The following is a 12,649-nucleotide window of genomic DNA, read 5'->3' on the forward strand; positions in this document are numbered from 1 at the left end:
ATATTCTGCAATCTCATTTAAAAAAAAAAAAGAAAGTTTAAAACTTAAGGAAAACAGAGACACAGGCCCAAACAGTTATCTAACAAACCTCAACCAAGCCAAACAGATGTGTGCATTAAACACTTTTTACATTTTAAAATATGGCAAGGTTGATAAAACACCAAAAAATTAATGTTATTTTCCTAAGTTTAAGTTATGTTTTCCTAAGTGCTTTACTGATTACAGTCATCTAATAAATGCATGTTTTTACGAGAAAGTAGGGAGAAGAAGTATATTTCAAAACATTTTAACATTACAAAAGTTTAAATCACTTAGGAAAAGAACAAAATTACACAAGGAAAACAACTGTCCTAAACAAAGATCTAGGATGAAAACTCCTGATCTTAGAGACCCTGTTCAACAAAACCCCACTGAAGGCATAATTGACCAGTATCTCTTAAGTTGGGGATCGTAAATGATATCAACAAATCATCCAAAGGCCCTGAATCAAATTAACAAAATTCTATGTTGGCAAACTACAAAATTCTCCAAGTTAGCATTACTAACATTTTGGTTCAATTCTTGGTTGTAGGGGAGCTGTCTGAACATTACAGGATATTTACCAGCTTCTCTGGCCTCCACCCTGCAGGTGCCCACGGTACCATCCCACAGCCCCTAGCTGTGCCAACCAAAAATGGCTCCATGTATACTGGGGCAAATGTCCCATGTGGAACAAAACTGTATCTGACTGAGAACCACTAACTTAGGTATAATGTATTAAGACCTTCAGATCTCACTTACTGGCTAAAAACAAACCTATCTCTAATCTATATAGCTTTTCTATATGACTGAGTAACCCCCAAAGATAATTCAAACACAAGGGACAGATCAAATTTTAAAAAGGAAAAAAATAGTTATAGGAACATTACCATTTTGCAGAGATAAAAACCTAATGTTTGGATTGGAATCATTTCCTTGACAGCCCACTAAGCCATAGGCTTGGAGGCAATTTATTATGCTAGTAAGGTCAGCTTTTGTAAATAGTTAACTTACTTGCACATCAGCCTTCTCCTATCTAATTCATAAAACTTTCCCCATTCCTCTGATCAAAGAGGCAAATGTGAATCATAACCTTTCACCTCCTTCCTGGATGGTAAATAAGGCTTTTCTCTTCTCAAAAATAAATAAATAAATAAGAAGTTAATTTACTGACACATACGTGAATGTAAGTGATTCACTGATAATATTATGCACCATTGTCCCTAATGCCTTATCTCCCATGGATAATTAATGGAAGAGAAACTTTGCTTGAGTGTTCCTGAATTTGTCTCCTACAACAGGTGTCAAATGTCTCCAGGTGATTGCTTACCGGTAAGGGATTGGATAAGGAATGTTGCGGTGAGGATCGTGCAACTGGTGGAACACTTCTGCCAGGGCTGGTTCCTGGCCCGCTTCCCCCAGCAAACTGGCCAACAGGGAAAAATGCATATGAATAATTCAAAACAGTACTATGCTTCAGATAAGGAGAGTAAAAGTTTAATGCACAAAACAGGTATTATATATGGCCCCATTAAGTTAATACATGTTACTCTAGAGAGAAAACACCACATAAACCAAATTCTGGTTATCTTTTCAACGAGATTTTTAAGAAGGAACTCTAGGAGAAATACACGAAACCCAGCTAAAAAGCTGAAGATACACATGGTTTTAGAAGGACATGAGAGAAGAATGTTTTTGCTTCTGGTCTCAAACACACACAGCAGAAACATAGTGGTACAGTGGATGTTAGTGTCTCTAGTTACCCCTAATGATGGGTCAGTGAGCTCACTACATGTTCCACCAGGCCAAAGAGAAAGGGACAAAAAAGAGTTCAAGTCATTCCACCTCAATCTTTGTAAGACTCAAAACCTGGTATGGCCAACAAAAAAAATCAGCTCATTTGTGAATCTTATATCATCACAGACAAGACACAAAATAAAAAATTCAAATTTAGGAAATCAGCAGGAGTTTCCTCTTACTGACAGAGGGAGCAGCATTAGACTGATGAAGACGGGGAGGAAGGGGATAAAAGCACAGGAAAAGCAACACTGCTTCCTAAACAAACACGATTTAGGTTTTTAAAAAATCATTACAGATTTTTCTTTCCCCAAAAATGTAACTTACCTCAAAGTAATCACTAATTTTATGTCCCCTAGGAGTGCCTTTCCCTGAAAATGAAACCAAAGTAAATACAGTTTTCCAATGGAGACGTACAGCGCTCATTCACTTAAGTATACTGTATACTCCCTGTAACTATAAACACTGCTACAAATTCAGCGTCGGCTTTCCTATTAACAAATGAGATAAAGCATCAGCACCCTAAGAAAGACTATTTCCTCCATGTATGACAAAATCAGCAGCGAAAACACTCACTTGCCAGTAAGATTATCTTTCTTCTATAAATATACTAACAAAATTTGTGCCATAATTATCAATCAAAATAAAACTTATCTACGATTCACATCTCAATCTAAGAGAACAAAGAATCCAAACAATCCCACAATGACTAAGGCGTTGACTCTATTTCAAGCAAAATTTCATATGGCCTTGTCACTTGGGTGAATTTTCTTCCTTCCCAAAAGACAAATATGAATTATATGTAGTTTAAAAAAAAGTATAATGAAAAGAGACTTGGATTTCCATTCCATCAAGTCAAACCATTTATTCTTTCTGTGATTACATAAAAATATTTGGCATCACAGCCATCATATTTACAGACTTTTTCTAGTGGCTCCAATGTGCAACTAAGTGACCGCCACGGAAGAAGAGCAGGTAGAAAGGACAGCAATGGAAAACAAAACCACTTCTGGCTCCCTATTCTAACAAGTCACTGATCTAATGCAAGATGCAGTAAAAACTGCAAAGTTTAACCTCTTTTCATATATTACGTACTCAATCTGAAGAGAAACCTGTGGTGAGACGATTGTTCACGTACAGCAGGGAAAACAAGAGTCCCCAAAGAACTGACTGTTTTGTCAGGTGTATATCAAATGGCAAGTTTATAATAAACAGCCTGATATTCCCTTAAGATTCACAAGCCTCCTTTGTTAGGAATCCCCATACATAAGCCAATTATTTAGAGTAGGTTAGAAAACTCTATCTAAATACATAAAAATTTGGCATTTTTATTGGTGTGAAATCATGACTACCTTGGCTAGTTTCATATGGTTCAGCTTTTCTTTTCCGATTTCGCTGGTCATTCTGCTTTTTCTCAGGAGTCTGTTAAACATCATACATGTCACAATTAGCATTCTGGCAAATTTTTCACATTAGGAAAAAGAACATGTACAAAATACCAGATACCTAAAGAGATATAACTGGTACAGACAAGAACAGAGTAAAAGAACAGAGGGTCTAGAACCAAACCCTCCAAGCAATTTTTGGCAAACACCTTAAATATGTTTCAATTTATTCATCTTAAACCAAAGTTGCTCCAAAGCAAAAAAGGGTATTTTTAGATTTAGAACCATATTCATGCATCTAGGTTATCTGCCTATTTAAAAAAATTTGATCTCTCATTTAAGCGGGAAAAACAAAACAAACCTTTTCAAATTCTACTACTAAAGTCAGTGTCTCATTCTGTTAAAGTATTAAAAGGTATTAAAATTTAAGGGCACCTAAGGTAATTCAGCCAGAACTGCAAATTTCTGCAGGCACCTAAACCAAATTTCTGAGGGTACCTAAACAGAGAGGAGACCCATACACAATTATAATAAAAACATATCAGGGTAACATCACATCTGTACAAATGCAGACAGCACACATCTCAAAGAGAAGCCATGCATACAGACTCCAGAAGCACCCCTAGAGTCACAGTGCTGTCTTTTTAATCCCGACAAAGTTTGGGCATGTGAGAAGTCTTCCCATACATGTAGCTTCTCACCTCTACTTCTTTATCGCTCAAGGACCCGACGCTGCACAAGCTCTGGTTGGAAGACTCACTATTCAGTGGCCCCTGGGGGAGAAGAAAAAAATCAAAAGAAATTTTAATTTAAGATGAAAACAAAACTGAGAAAGAAGTTTGTTGATTTTGATGTCTAAGTAATAAGGCCAGAAGCCAAGAGTTAACTGCATCTCCTCCAAGGCAACTTAAAAGAACTACTGCACTGCGCCCTTCGTGTTAGAATCCTCTACTACAAACACTCTACTCATTTCCTGCACAAACTCTGTCCTCCTGTGCAGATTCTCCCTCCTAGAGTACCTCCACATGTTCCGAGTTCCTTCTTATCCCCCATTCTCTTTGCTGAGACTAAGGCCCAGGCAAGTACCACTGAAGACATGGAGGGTGCTGCCTTCTTTTGCCCAACCCGTGTGTGTGGCAGAGAGGCTCTCCAATAGGCACAGCCCCCTAGGAACACTGAGGACCCAACACCCCCTTTGCTCATCTCACGGTACAGTGGTTGCACAACAGAGACAAGCCAAGAGGCCCTCAGGCTGCTGACCTCTCTCCTCCCCTCCCAGCACTCAGCGATCCCCCACAACAGCTTGCCTCTGTGCCACCTCCACTCCCAACACCACCCCCAGAACCCTGGTGCAGATATTTTGCCTAACGGAAGAAGCAGGAAAACACCGTATCCCAATGGACCTGACCTCATTTGCCATAGTGTATGGACAAATTTAACTCTAATGGAATCTTCAAGAACTGTGGAAGCTGTGGTGAATGGCAATTGGAAGACGATGTGTGGATGTAATGAAGACACAGCCTAGTCTGTAAGCTAGTTTGCAGGAGGGCACCGGGTCACAATAGAGAAAAGGCTGTCCTCTCCTCTCTCCCTGCCCCAAAGGTCAGACAGAACACAAATCTAAGACCTCAGAAACTCTTCCTTCTGAGGAGTCACAATTTTGATTGGATTAGTTACAGAGAAACTTACAGTCCAGGGCATTGTTGAAAACAATGGAACAGCTGGGCAACAGAATTTAACAGCTGAGAACGCTTAGAAAATGAAGAAGTCAGACCAGTACCATCGTCATCAGTCATCCAGGTTGACTGCAGGCGTAGCTGAAAGTGTGCGGGTGTCATGGTGCAGCGGGTTAGGTTCCTGAATCCCACATCATAATGCCTGGAATCAAGTACTGACCATGGAATTCGCTTCTGACCATTTCCTGCTAATGCACGCAGGGGCAGCAAAGGATGGCCCAAGTACTTGGGTTCTTGCACACACGTGGAAACCCAGGAGTTCCTGATTTCTGGGCTCAGCTTAGCCCAGCCCCAAGCTGTTGCAAGTATTTGGAAAGTGAACCAAAGGATGGAAGAACTATCTTTTGTTTCTCTCACTCTCTCTTTCCCTGTCACTCTTTCAAATAGATAAGTAAATCTTGAAAAAAAAAAAGTTGCCTCACTGAGGAACGACATCAGGGGGTGAGGATGAGGAAGTGGGGGTAGAACAGGTTTCACAAAAGTAATCCAGTTAGTCTCTAAACAAACAGATAAGTAAATAACATTAACAAGCCCAAGTGGTTAAGACTCAAGACCCAGTATTGATGCAATATACCATTTGGTTTCTGGAATGAGCATTTAGCCTAACATGCCTAGATTGGATTCCTGTTCTGGCTCCTGACTCCAGTTTTGTGCCAATACAGACACTGGGAGGTAGCAGTGATGGTTCAAGTAATTTAGTTCATGTCACCCATGTGGGAGATCTGAACTGTGTTCCCAGCTTCTGGCCCTGTCCTAGCCCCAGCCATTGCATACATTTAGAGAACCAATGAATGAGAGTGTGTTTTCTCTCTCCCTATCTTTCTCTCAAATTAAAAAAAAAAAAAATACAGTTTCCAACAAAAAAGCATGAAGTATACAAAAAAAAAAAAAAAAAAAAAAAGGAGTAAACTACAATCTATACACAGGGGAGGAATAAAGCAAAGAAACTGCCTGTCAAGAGTGATCAGACATTGGAGTAAACAAAAAAATATTTCAAAAGAGCCATTAAAAATATGTCCACAGAACCAAAGGAAAGAATAATTAAAGAAATAAAGGTGGGCCAGCGCTGTGGCTCACTAGGCTAATCCTCCGCCTGTGCCGCCAGCACCCCAGGTTCTAGTCCCGATCAGGGGGCCAGATTCGGTCCCGGTTGCTCCTCTTCCAGTCCAGCTCTTTGCTGTGGACCAGGAAGGCAGTGGAGAATGGCCCAAGTGCGTGGGCTCTGCACCTACATGGGAGACCAGGAGGAAGCACCTGGCTCCTAGCTTTGGACTGGTGCAGCGCGCCAGCCATAATGGCCATTTGGGGGGTGAACCAACGGAAGGAAGACCTTTCTCTCTGTCTCTCTCTCTCTCTCACTGTCTAACTCTGCCTGTCAAAAAATAAATAAAATACATCTTTAAAAAAATGACAATGGGATACCACTTCATACCTACCAGGAAGGCTAGAATCAAAAGTCAGAAAATAAAAAATGCTGGCAAGAAAGTGGAGACATCAGAATCCTCAATACACTGCTGCCAGTAATGTGCAGTTGCTTGAAAGAACAGCCAAGCAGTTAGTTTCTCAATTAACCATAGAGATACTATATGATCCAAAAATTCCATTCCCAAGTTTATACCTAAGAGAAAGGAAAATGTACACAGAAAAAATATGGACACAAATGCACATAGCAAATTCACAAAGCCAAAAACGCTATGCCAACCCAAAATGTGTATCAAACTGACAAACACAATGTTGTATTATCCGTATAATGGATTATTCTGCCATAAAAACAAAAGTACTGATACAAACTACAAGATGGATGAACCCTGAAAATATTTTGCCATTGCGGCCATCTGGGGAGTGAACCAGTGGATGCAAGACCTCTCTCTGCCTCTCTGTAATTCTGCCTTTCAAATTAAATTTTAAAAAAATCTTTTTAAAGTGATGTGTACAGATACAAAGATTAAATAATTTATCTGTTGTTAGCAATTACTAAATATGAATTAAAGTGTAAAGTAAATGTGGTGGAGACTGAGCAGATGAAACATTAATGTAAGAGGCACAGGAATTCCTTTGGTCTTTGGAAGTACAAGCATCCCAAGTTATCATAATAAGATTAAATTTAAATACCAAGGACACATGAGATACACTTTCTGTTTGAAAAGAGCTCGGGGCTGGTGTTGTGGCACAGCAGGTAAAGCTGCTTTCTGTAGTGCTGGCATCCCATATGGGTGCTGGTTCAAGTCCAGGTGCTCCTCTTCCGATCCAACTCCCTACTAATGCTCCTGAGAAAGCAGTGGAAGATGGCCCAAGTGCTTAGGCCCCTGACATCTACTTGGAAAAGCAACTGTTATCTAAGAACAGAATTATAGCATTTTGGGGAGCACTCTGTGGCGCGGCAGGTTAAGCTGCTGCCTGCAGTGCCGGCATCCCATATGGGCACAAGTTTGAGTCCCAGTTGCTCCACTTCCAATCCAGGTCCCTGCTAATATGCCTGGGTACGTAGGCACCTGTACCCATGTGGGAGACCCAGAAGAAGCTCCTGACTCCTGGAGCAGAGGCAGGCAGAGAGAGAGAGAGAGAGAGAGCGCGCGCGAGATCTTCCATCCACTGGTTCACTCCCCACTTGGCCGTAATGGCTGGAGCCGCGCTGATCTGAAGCCAGGAGCCAGGAGCTTCTTCTGAGTCTCCCACACAGGTGCAGGGGCCCAAGGACTTTGGCCATCTACTACTTCTTTCCCAGGCCATAGCAGAGAGCTGGATCGGAAGAGGAGCAGCCAGGACTTGAACCAGTGCCCATACAGGATGCAGGCACTGCAGGTGGAGGCTCTCCCTGCTATGCCCCTCCAACACCAATTTTTATGCTGTACTGCAATTATACAAGATGTTCATATTGAAGGAGAGGTGAAGAGTACATGGATGGAACCTCCTTGTACATCTTATGCAAATTCCTGTTTATCTTTAATTATAATGAAATAACTAAGTTTTGGGGTTTTATGTATTATTTGTTAACATAAAGTAATAATAAATAACAAATACTTAGGCAGCACTTGCCACATGGGCCAGTTATTCTTTATCAGCACATTTCATCTTTGTAACAACATGTTATGGGCTGAACTGTATCTCCCAAAACCCATATTGAAGCCCTAATCCCCAGTACCTCAGAATAAAATTGGACAAGGGCAGCGCTGTGGCACAGCGGGTTAACACCCTGTCCCGAAGCGCCAGCATCCCATATGGGTGATGGTTTGAGACCTGGCTGCTCCAGTTCTCTGCTATGGCCTGGGAAAGCAGTAGAAGATGGCCCAAGTCCTTGGGGCCCTGCACCCATGTGGGAGACCCGGAAGAAGCTCCTGGTTCCCGGCTTTGGATCGGCTCAGCTCTGGCAGTTGCAACCAATTGGGGAGTGAACCATCAGATGGAAGACCATTCTCTCTCTCTGCCTCTCCTCTCTCTGTGTAATTCTGACTTTCAAATAAATAAATAAATATTTTTTTTAAAAAAGAACACAATTGGAAATAAGAACTTTTAAGAGGTAATTAAACTGAAACGGGATTCTTAGGATGGGCCTCAATACAATAGGACTGACGTCCTTAAAAGATGAGGAGATCATGGGGCTGGTGTTGTGGTGCAGCAGGTCAAGCCACCAGTTGAGTCACCTGCATCCCATATCAGAGTATCTGGTTCAAGTCCTGGTTATTCTGCTTCCAATCCAATTTCCTGCTAACATACAACCTGTGAGACAGCACATGATAGCTCCAGAGCTTGGGGTTCTTGCCACCTATGCAAGATCTAGGGTATGAAACAGTTGCTATTATTATAGATAATAACAGATAAGTGAACATAAGTTAAGCAAACTCACCCAAGATCACACAGTCTTTACAAAACAAAGCTAGAACCTGGGCCAGGAAGATGGTACAGACCAAACTCATGTGCTATACAATATTTTGTTTTGTTTTAAAGATTTATTTATTTGAAAGGCAGAGCAACAGGTGGAGGGGGTTGGAATGGACAACGATGACATAGAGAATCCACTGGTTCCCTCCTCAAATAAGCACAATGGCTGGGGCTGGGCCAGGCTAAGGCCAAAGTCAGGAGCATGGAACTCAATTTGGGTCTTTCATGAGAGTGGCAAGCACCCAAGCACTCAGGCCATCTTCTACTGCTTTCCCAGAACCAAATGATGCGTCACATCTATGACAGGGATCCCATAAGATTATATCGTCCATGCCATTACAGCCATCTCAGCTTATGTAAGTACACTCTCTGATGTTCACACAACAAAAATGTCTAACAGCACGGACATATTTCTCAACATGTCTCTATTAAGCCAGGCCTGACTATATATGTGCACATAAGCATTCACCTACACTGACTTCATCCATTTGTACTACTATAACAGAATACCTGAAACTGGGTAATCCAAGATCAAGACATTGGTAGGATAGGTATCTGGTGAGGGTCTAGGCCCTGATTCCAAGATCATGCCTTGAAAGCTCTGTCCTGGGGTGAGTGTTGTGGTGCAGAAGATTAAGCAGCAGTCTGCAATGCTGGCGTCCTATTTGGGTGCCGGTTCCAGTCCTGGCTGCTCCACTTCCTATCCAGCTTCCTGCTGATGTGAAAGCAGCAGAAGATGGCCCAATACTTGGTGCCTGTCACCCACGTGGGAGACCTGGACAGAGTTTCAGGCTCCTGGCTTCCACTTGGCCCTCACCTGACTGTTGCAGCCCTTTGGGGAGTGACCCAATGGATGGAGGATCTCTTTTTTTTTTTTTTTAAGATTTATTTACTTATTTGAAAGTCAGAGTTACACAGAGAAAGGAGAGGCAGAGCGAGAGAAAAAGAGGTAGTCCATCTGTTGGTTCACTCCCCAACTGGCAGCAATGAACAGAGCTGCAACAATCCGAAGCCAGGAACCAGGAGCTTCTTCCCACACAGGTGCAAGGGTCCAAGGACTTGGACCATCTTCTACTGCTTTCCCAGGCCACAGCAGAGAGCTGGATCAGAAGTGGAGCAACCGGGACTCAAACTGGTGCCCATATGGGATGCTGGCACTTCAGGCCAGGGTGTTAACCCACTGTGCCACAGTGCCAGCCCCCCCCACAAGTCTGCCTTTCACATTTTCACATCTCAAAAAAAAAAAAAAAAAAAAAAAAGAGCAAGCAAACTGTGCTCCAGAAGAAAGGAATGCTGTGTCCCCACATGATAGAAGATGGAGGGCAAAACAGGACCAACACTATCCCCACAGAGCAGAAAGGAAAGGGCTGAACTCCTATCATGTCATCAGCCTTTTCATAAGGCACTTAATCCCAATCACTGGAGGAGCCCTCTAATCACCTTTTAAAGCCCTCAACGTGGGGGCAGGTGGTATGGCAGAGCAGGGAAAGCCACCACCTGTGATGCTGGCATCACATTTAAGCACTGGTCCTGGCTGTTCCACTTCTGATCCAGCTCCCTGTTAATGCACCTGGGAAAGCTGTGGAATGAAGCTCCTGGCTCTGGCCAGTGCTGGCCATTTGGAGAATGAACCAGCAGATGGAAGATGGCTCTCTCTCTGTCTCTCCCCACCCCACCCCCACTCTGTAACTCAGCCTTTCAAATAAATAAAATAAAGCTTTAAAAAAATATATTTAAAAAACTTCAAAGGCCTCACCATGCAATATTATAACATTCACAATGCTCAAATTCTGGAGGGGACACAATCAATCCATAGCACTGATTCTAGATTAGTGAATTTTTAACACTGAACTTGTCTAGCGTTCCTAGAAAAAAACCACTGTGACCATTTGCTACTATTATTTTAGACATCTATATATTTACAAAGGAGATTGGATTACACTTTTTTTTTCATATTTGTCAGGTTTTATTATCAGAGTTGTTTAATGTAATTATTTAACATGAGAATTTACTATCTCTTAGAAGTTTAGGAGAAATCTGGCCGGTGCTGCAGCTCACTAGGCTAATCCTCCGCCTGTGGCACTGGCATACCAGGTTCTAGTCCCACTCGGGGCGCCGGATTCTGTCCCGGTTGCTCTTCTTCCAGTCCAGCTCTCTGCTGTGGCCCAGGAAGGCAGCGGAGGATGGGCCAAGTGCTTGTGCCCTGCACCCACGTGGGAGACCAGGAGAAGCACCTGGCTCCTGGCTTTGGATTGGCACAGCACACTGGCCGTGGTGGTCATTTGGGGGGTGAACCAACGGAAGGAAGACCTCTCTCTCTGTCTCTCTCTCTCTCACTGTCTAACCCTGCGTGTCAAAAAAAGTAGTAGTTTAGGAGAAATCACCAATAACTAAAGAGTGATTTCTTGCCCTCTTAAGGGGGTAGGGGCCAGTGATATGACCTAGTACGCTAAGCCTCTACCTGTGGCGCCGGCATCCCATATGGGCACTGGTTCAAGTCCTGGCTGCTTCTCTTCTGATCCAGCTCTCTGCTAATAGCCTGGGAAAGCAGTGGAAGATGGCCTAAATGCTTGGGTCCCTGCATCCACATGAAAGACCTGGAAGAAGCTCCTGGCTCCTAGCTTCAGATAAACTCAGCTCCAGCTATTGCGCCCATTTGGGGAGTGAACCAGCAGATGTAAGACCTCTCTGTCTCTCTCCATCTGTCTGCAACTCTGCCTCAAATAAATAAATAAGTAATTCTTTTTAAAAAGGGGAGAGTAGGGGGAAGTCATTTTATAAAGTACTCAATTTTTCCTTGGTTATGGGTGTCTATTCCAATTTTCATCATCATGTTTTTCTATTGTTTAAAATATTTATTTATTTATTTGAAAGTCAGAGTTACACAGGAGAGGAGAGGAGAGGGGAGAGGAGAGAGGAGAGAGGGGAGAGGAGAGAGGAGAGGAGAGGAGAGGAGAGGCAGAGAGAGAGAGAGAGAGAGGCAGAGAGAGAGAGGTCTTCCATCCGATGGTTCACTTCCCAATTGGCTGCAACGGTGGGAACTGCGTCGATCCGACCCAGGAGCTTCTTCTGGTCTCCCACACGGTGCAGGGGCCCAAGGAGTTGGGCCATCCTCTACTGCTTTCCCAGGCCATAGCAGAGAGCTGGATCAGAAGAGGAGCAGCTGGGACTCAAACCAGCACTGTGCCACAGCGCTGGCACCTATGTTTCTATTGTTTTTGAGTGAAACCATCCACCTGAAACTTTCACAGAACATACAATATAATCAACAGTACCCAACTTACAGTATTTGCTCTATGTAGGTGCCAAATACCTTTTGTTATATCCAGTTTACTCCCCTCCATATTTCCCTTTGTTTTCTAATTCTTCAATTCTAGGTTTTTTCTTCTAAATTTAATTTACTTATGCTTTTATTTAGTTGAAAGGCAGAGGGATAGAAAGAAACAGAGATCTTGCATCTATTGATTTACTCCCCAAATGCCCATAATGTTAAGGGTAGGCCAGACCAAAGCCAGGAACCAGGAACTCCATTCTGGTTTCCCATATGGGTGGCACAGATCAAGTACTTAAGCCATCAGTTTGCTGCCTCCTGTAAATATGCATCAGCAGGAAGCTAGAATAAGAAACTGGGCTGGGACTCAAACCCAGCCCATCCAATAAGGGGTGCAAGCATCCCAATGGCATCTTAACCACGGTGTCAAATGCCCACCCCGAGAATTTTCTTATGCCTGCATTCTGCAATGTAATTGTTTCTTCTTGTTGTTTCTTTAAGCTTTTGTCCTCTTTTTTTATTTCTCCTAAACCTTACATGAATGCTAAATTCTTATTCTTGTA

General features: G+C 42.7%; 1 protein-coding gene across 13 annotated transcripts in view; it reads right to left on the reverse strand.

The window, feature by feature from the left end:
* The window catches only part of TLK2 (tousled like kinase 2), a 133,133-nt gene that overhangs the window by 80,099 nt on the left and 40,385 nt on the right, over positions 1 to 12,649 (reverse strand). For 9 of the 13 annotated variants that reach the window (XM_008271670.5, XM_008271669.5, XM_051825104.3 and 6 more), the window contains 4 exons: positions 3,902 to 3,973; positions 3,168 to 3,237; positions 2,143 to 2,186; positions 1,349 to 1,444 (listed from right to left, as the gene is read on the reverse strand). In XM_008271670.5, the coding sequence (XP_008269892.3) occupies positions 1,349 to 1,444; positions 2,143 to 2,186; positions 3,168 to 3,237; positions 3,902 to 3,973 (282 nt within the window). The remainder of the gene's footprint in view (positions 1 to 1,348; positions 1,445 to 2,142; positions 2,187 to 3,167; positions 3,238 to 3,901; positions 3,974 to 12,649) is intronic. The other 4 variants (XM_070060509.2, XM_008271671.5, XM_070060512.2 and 1 more) reach the window with 1 other exon arrangement.

This window comes from Oryctolagus cuniculus, chromosome 17, assembly GCF_051225735.1.
Source record: "Oryctolagus cuniculus isolate XC-2025 breed Fujian yellow rabbit chromosome 17, ASM5122573v1, whole genome shotgun sequence".
NCBI classification, from domain to species: Eukaryota; Metazoa; Chordata; class Mammalia; order Lagomorpha; family Leporidae; genus Oryctolagus; species Oryctolagus cuniculus.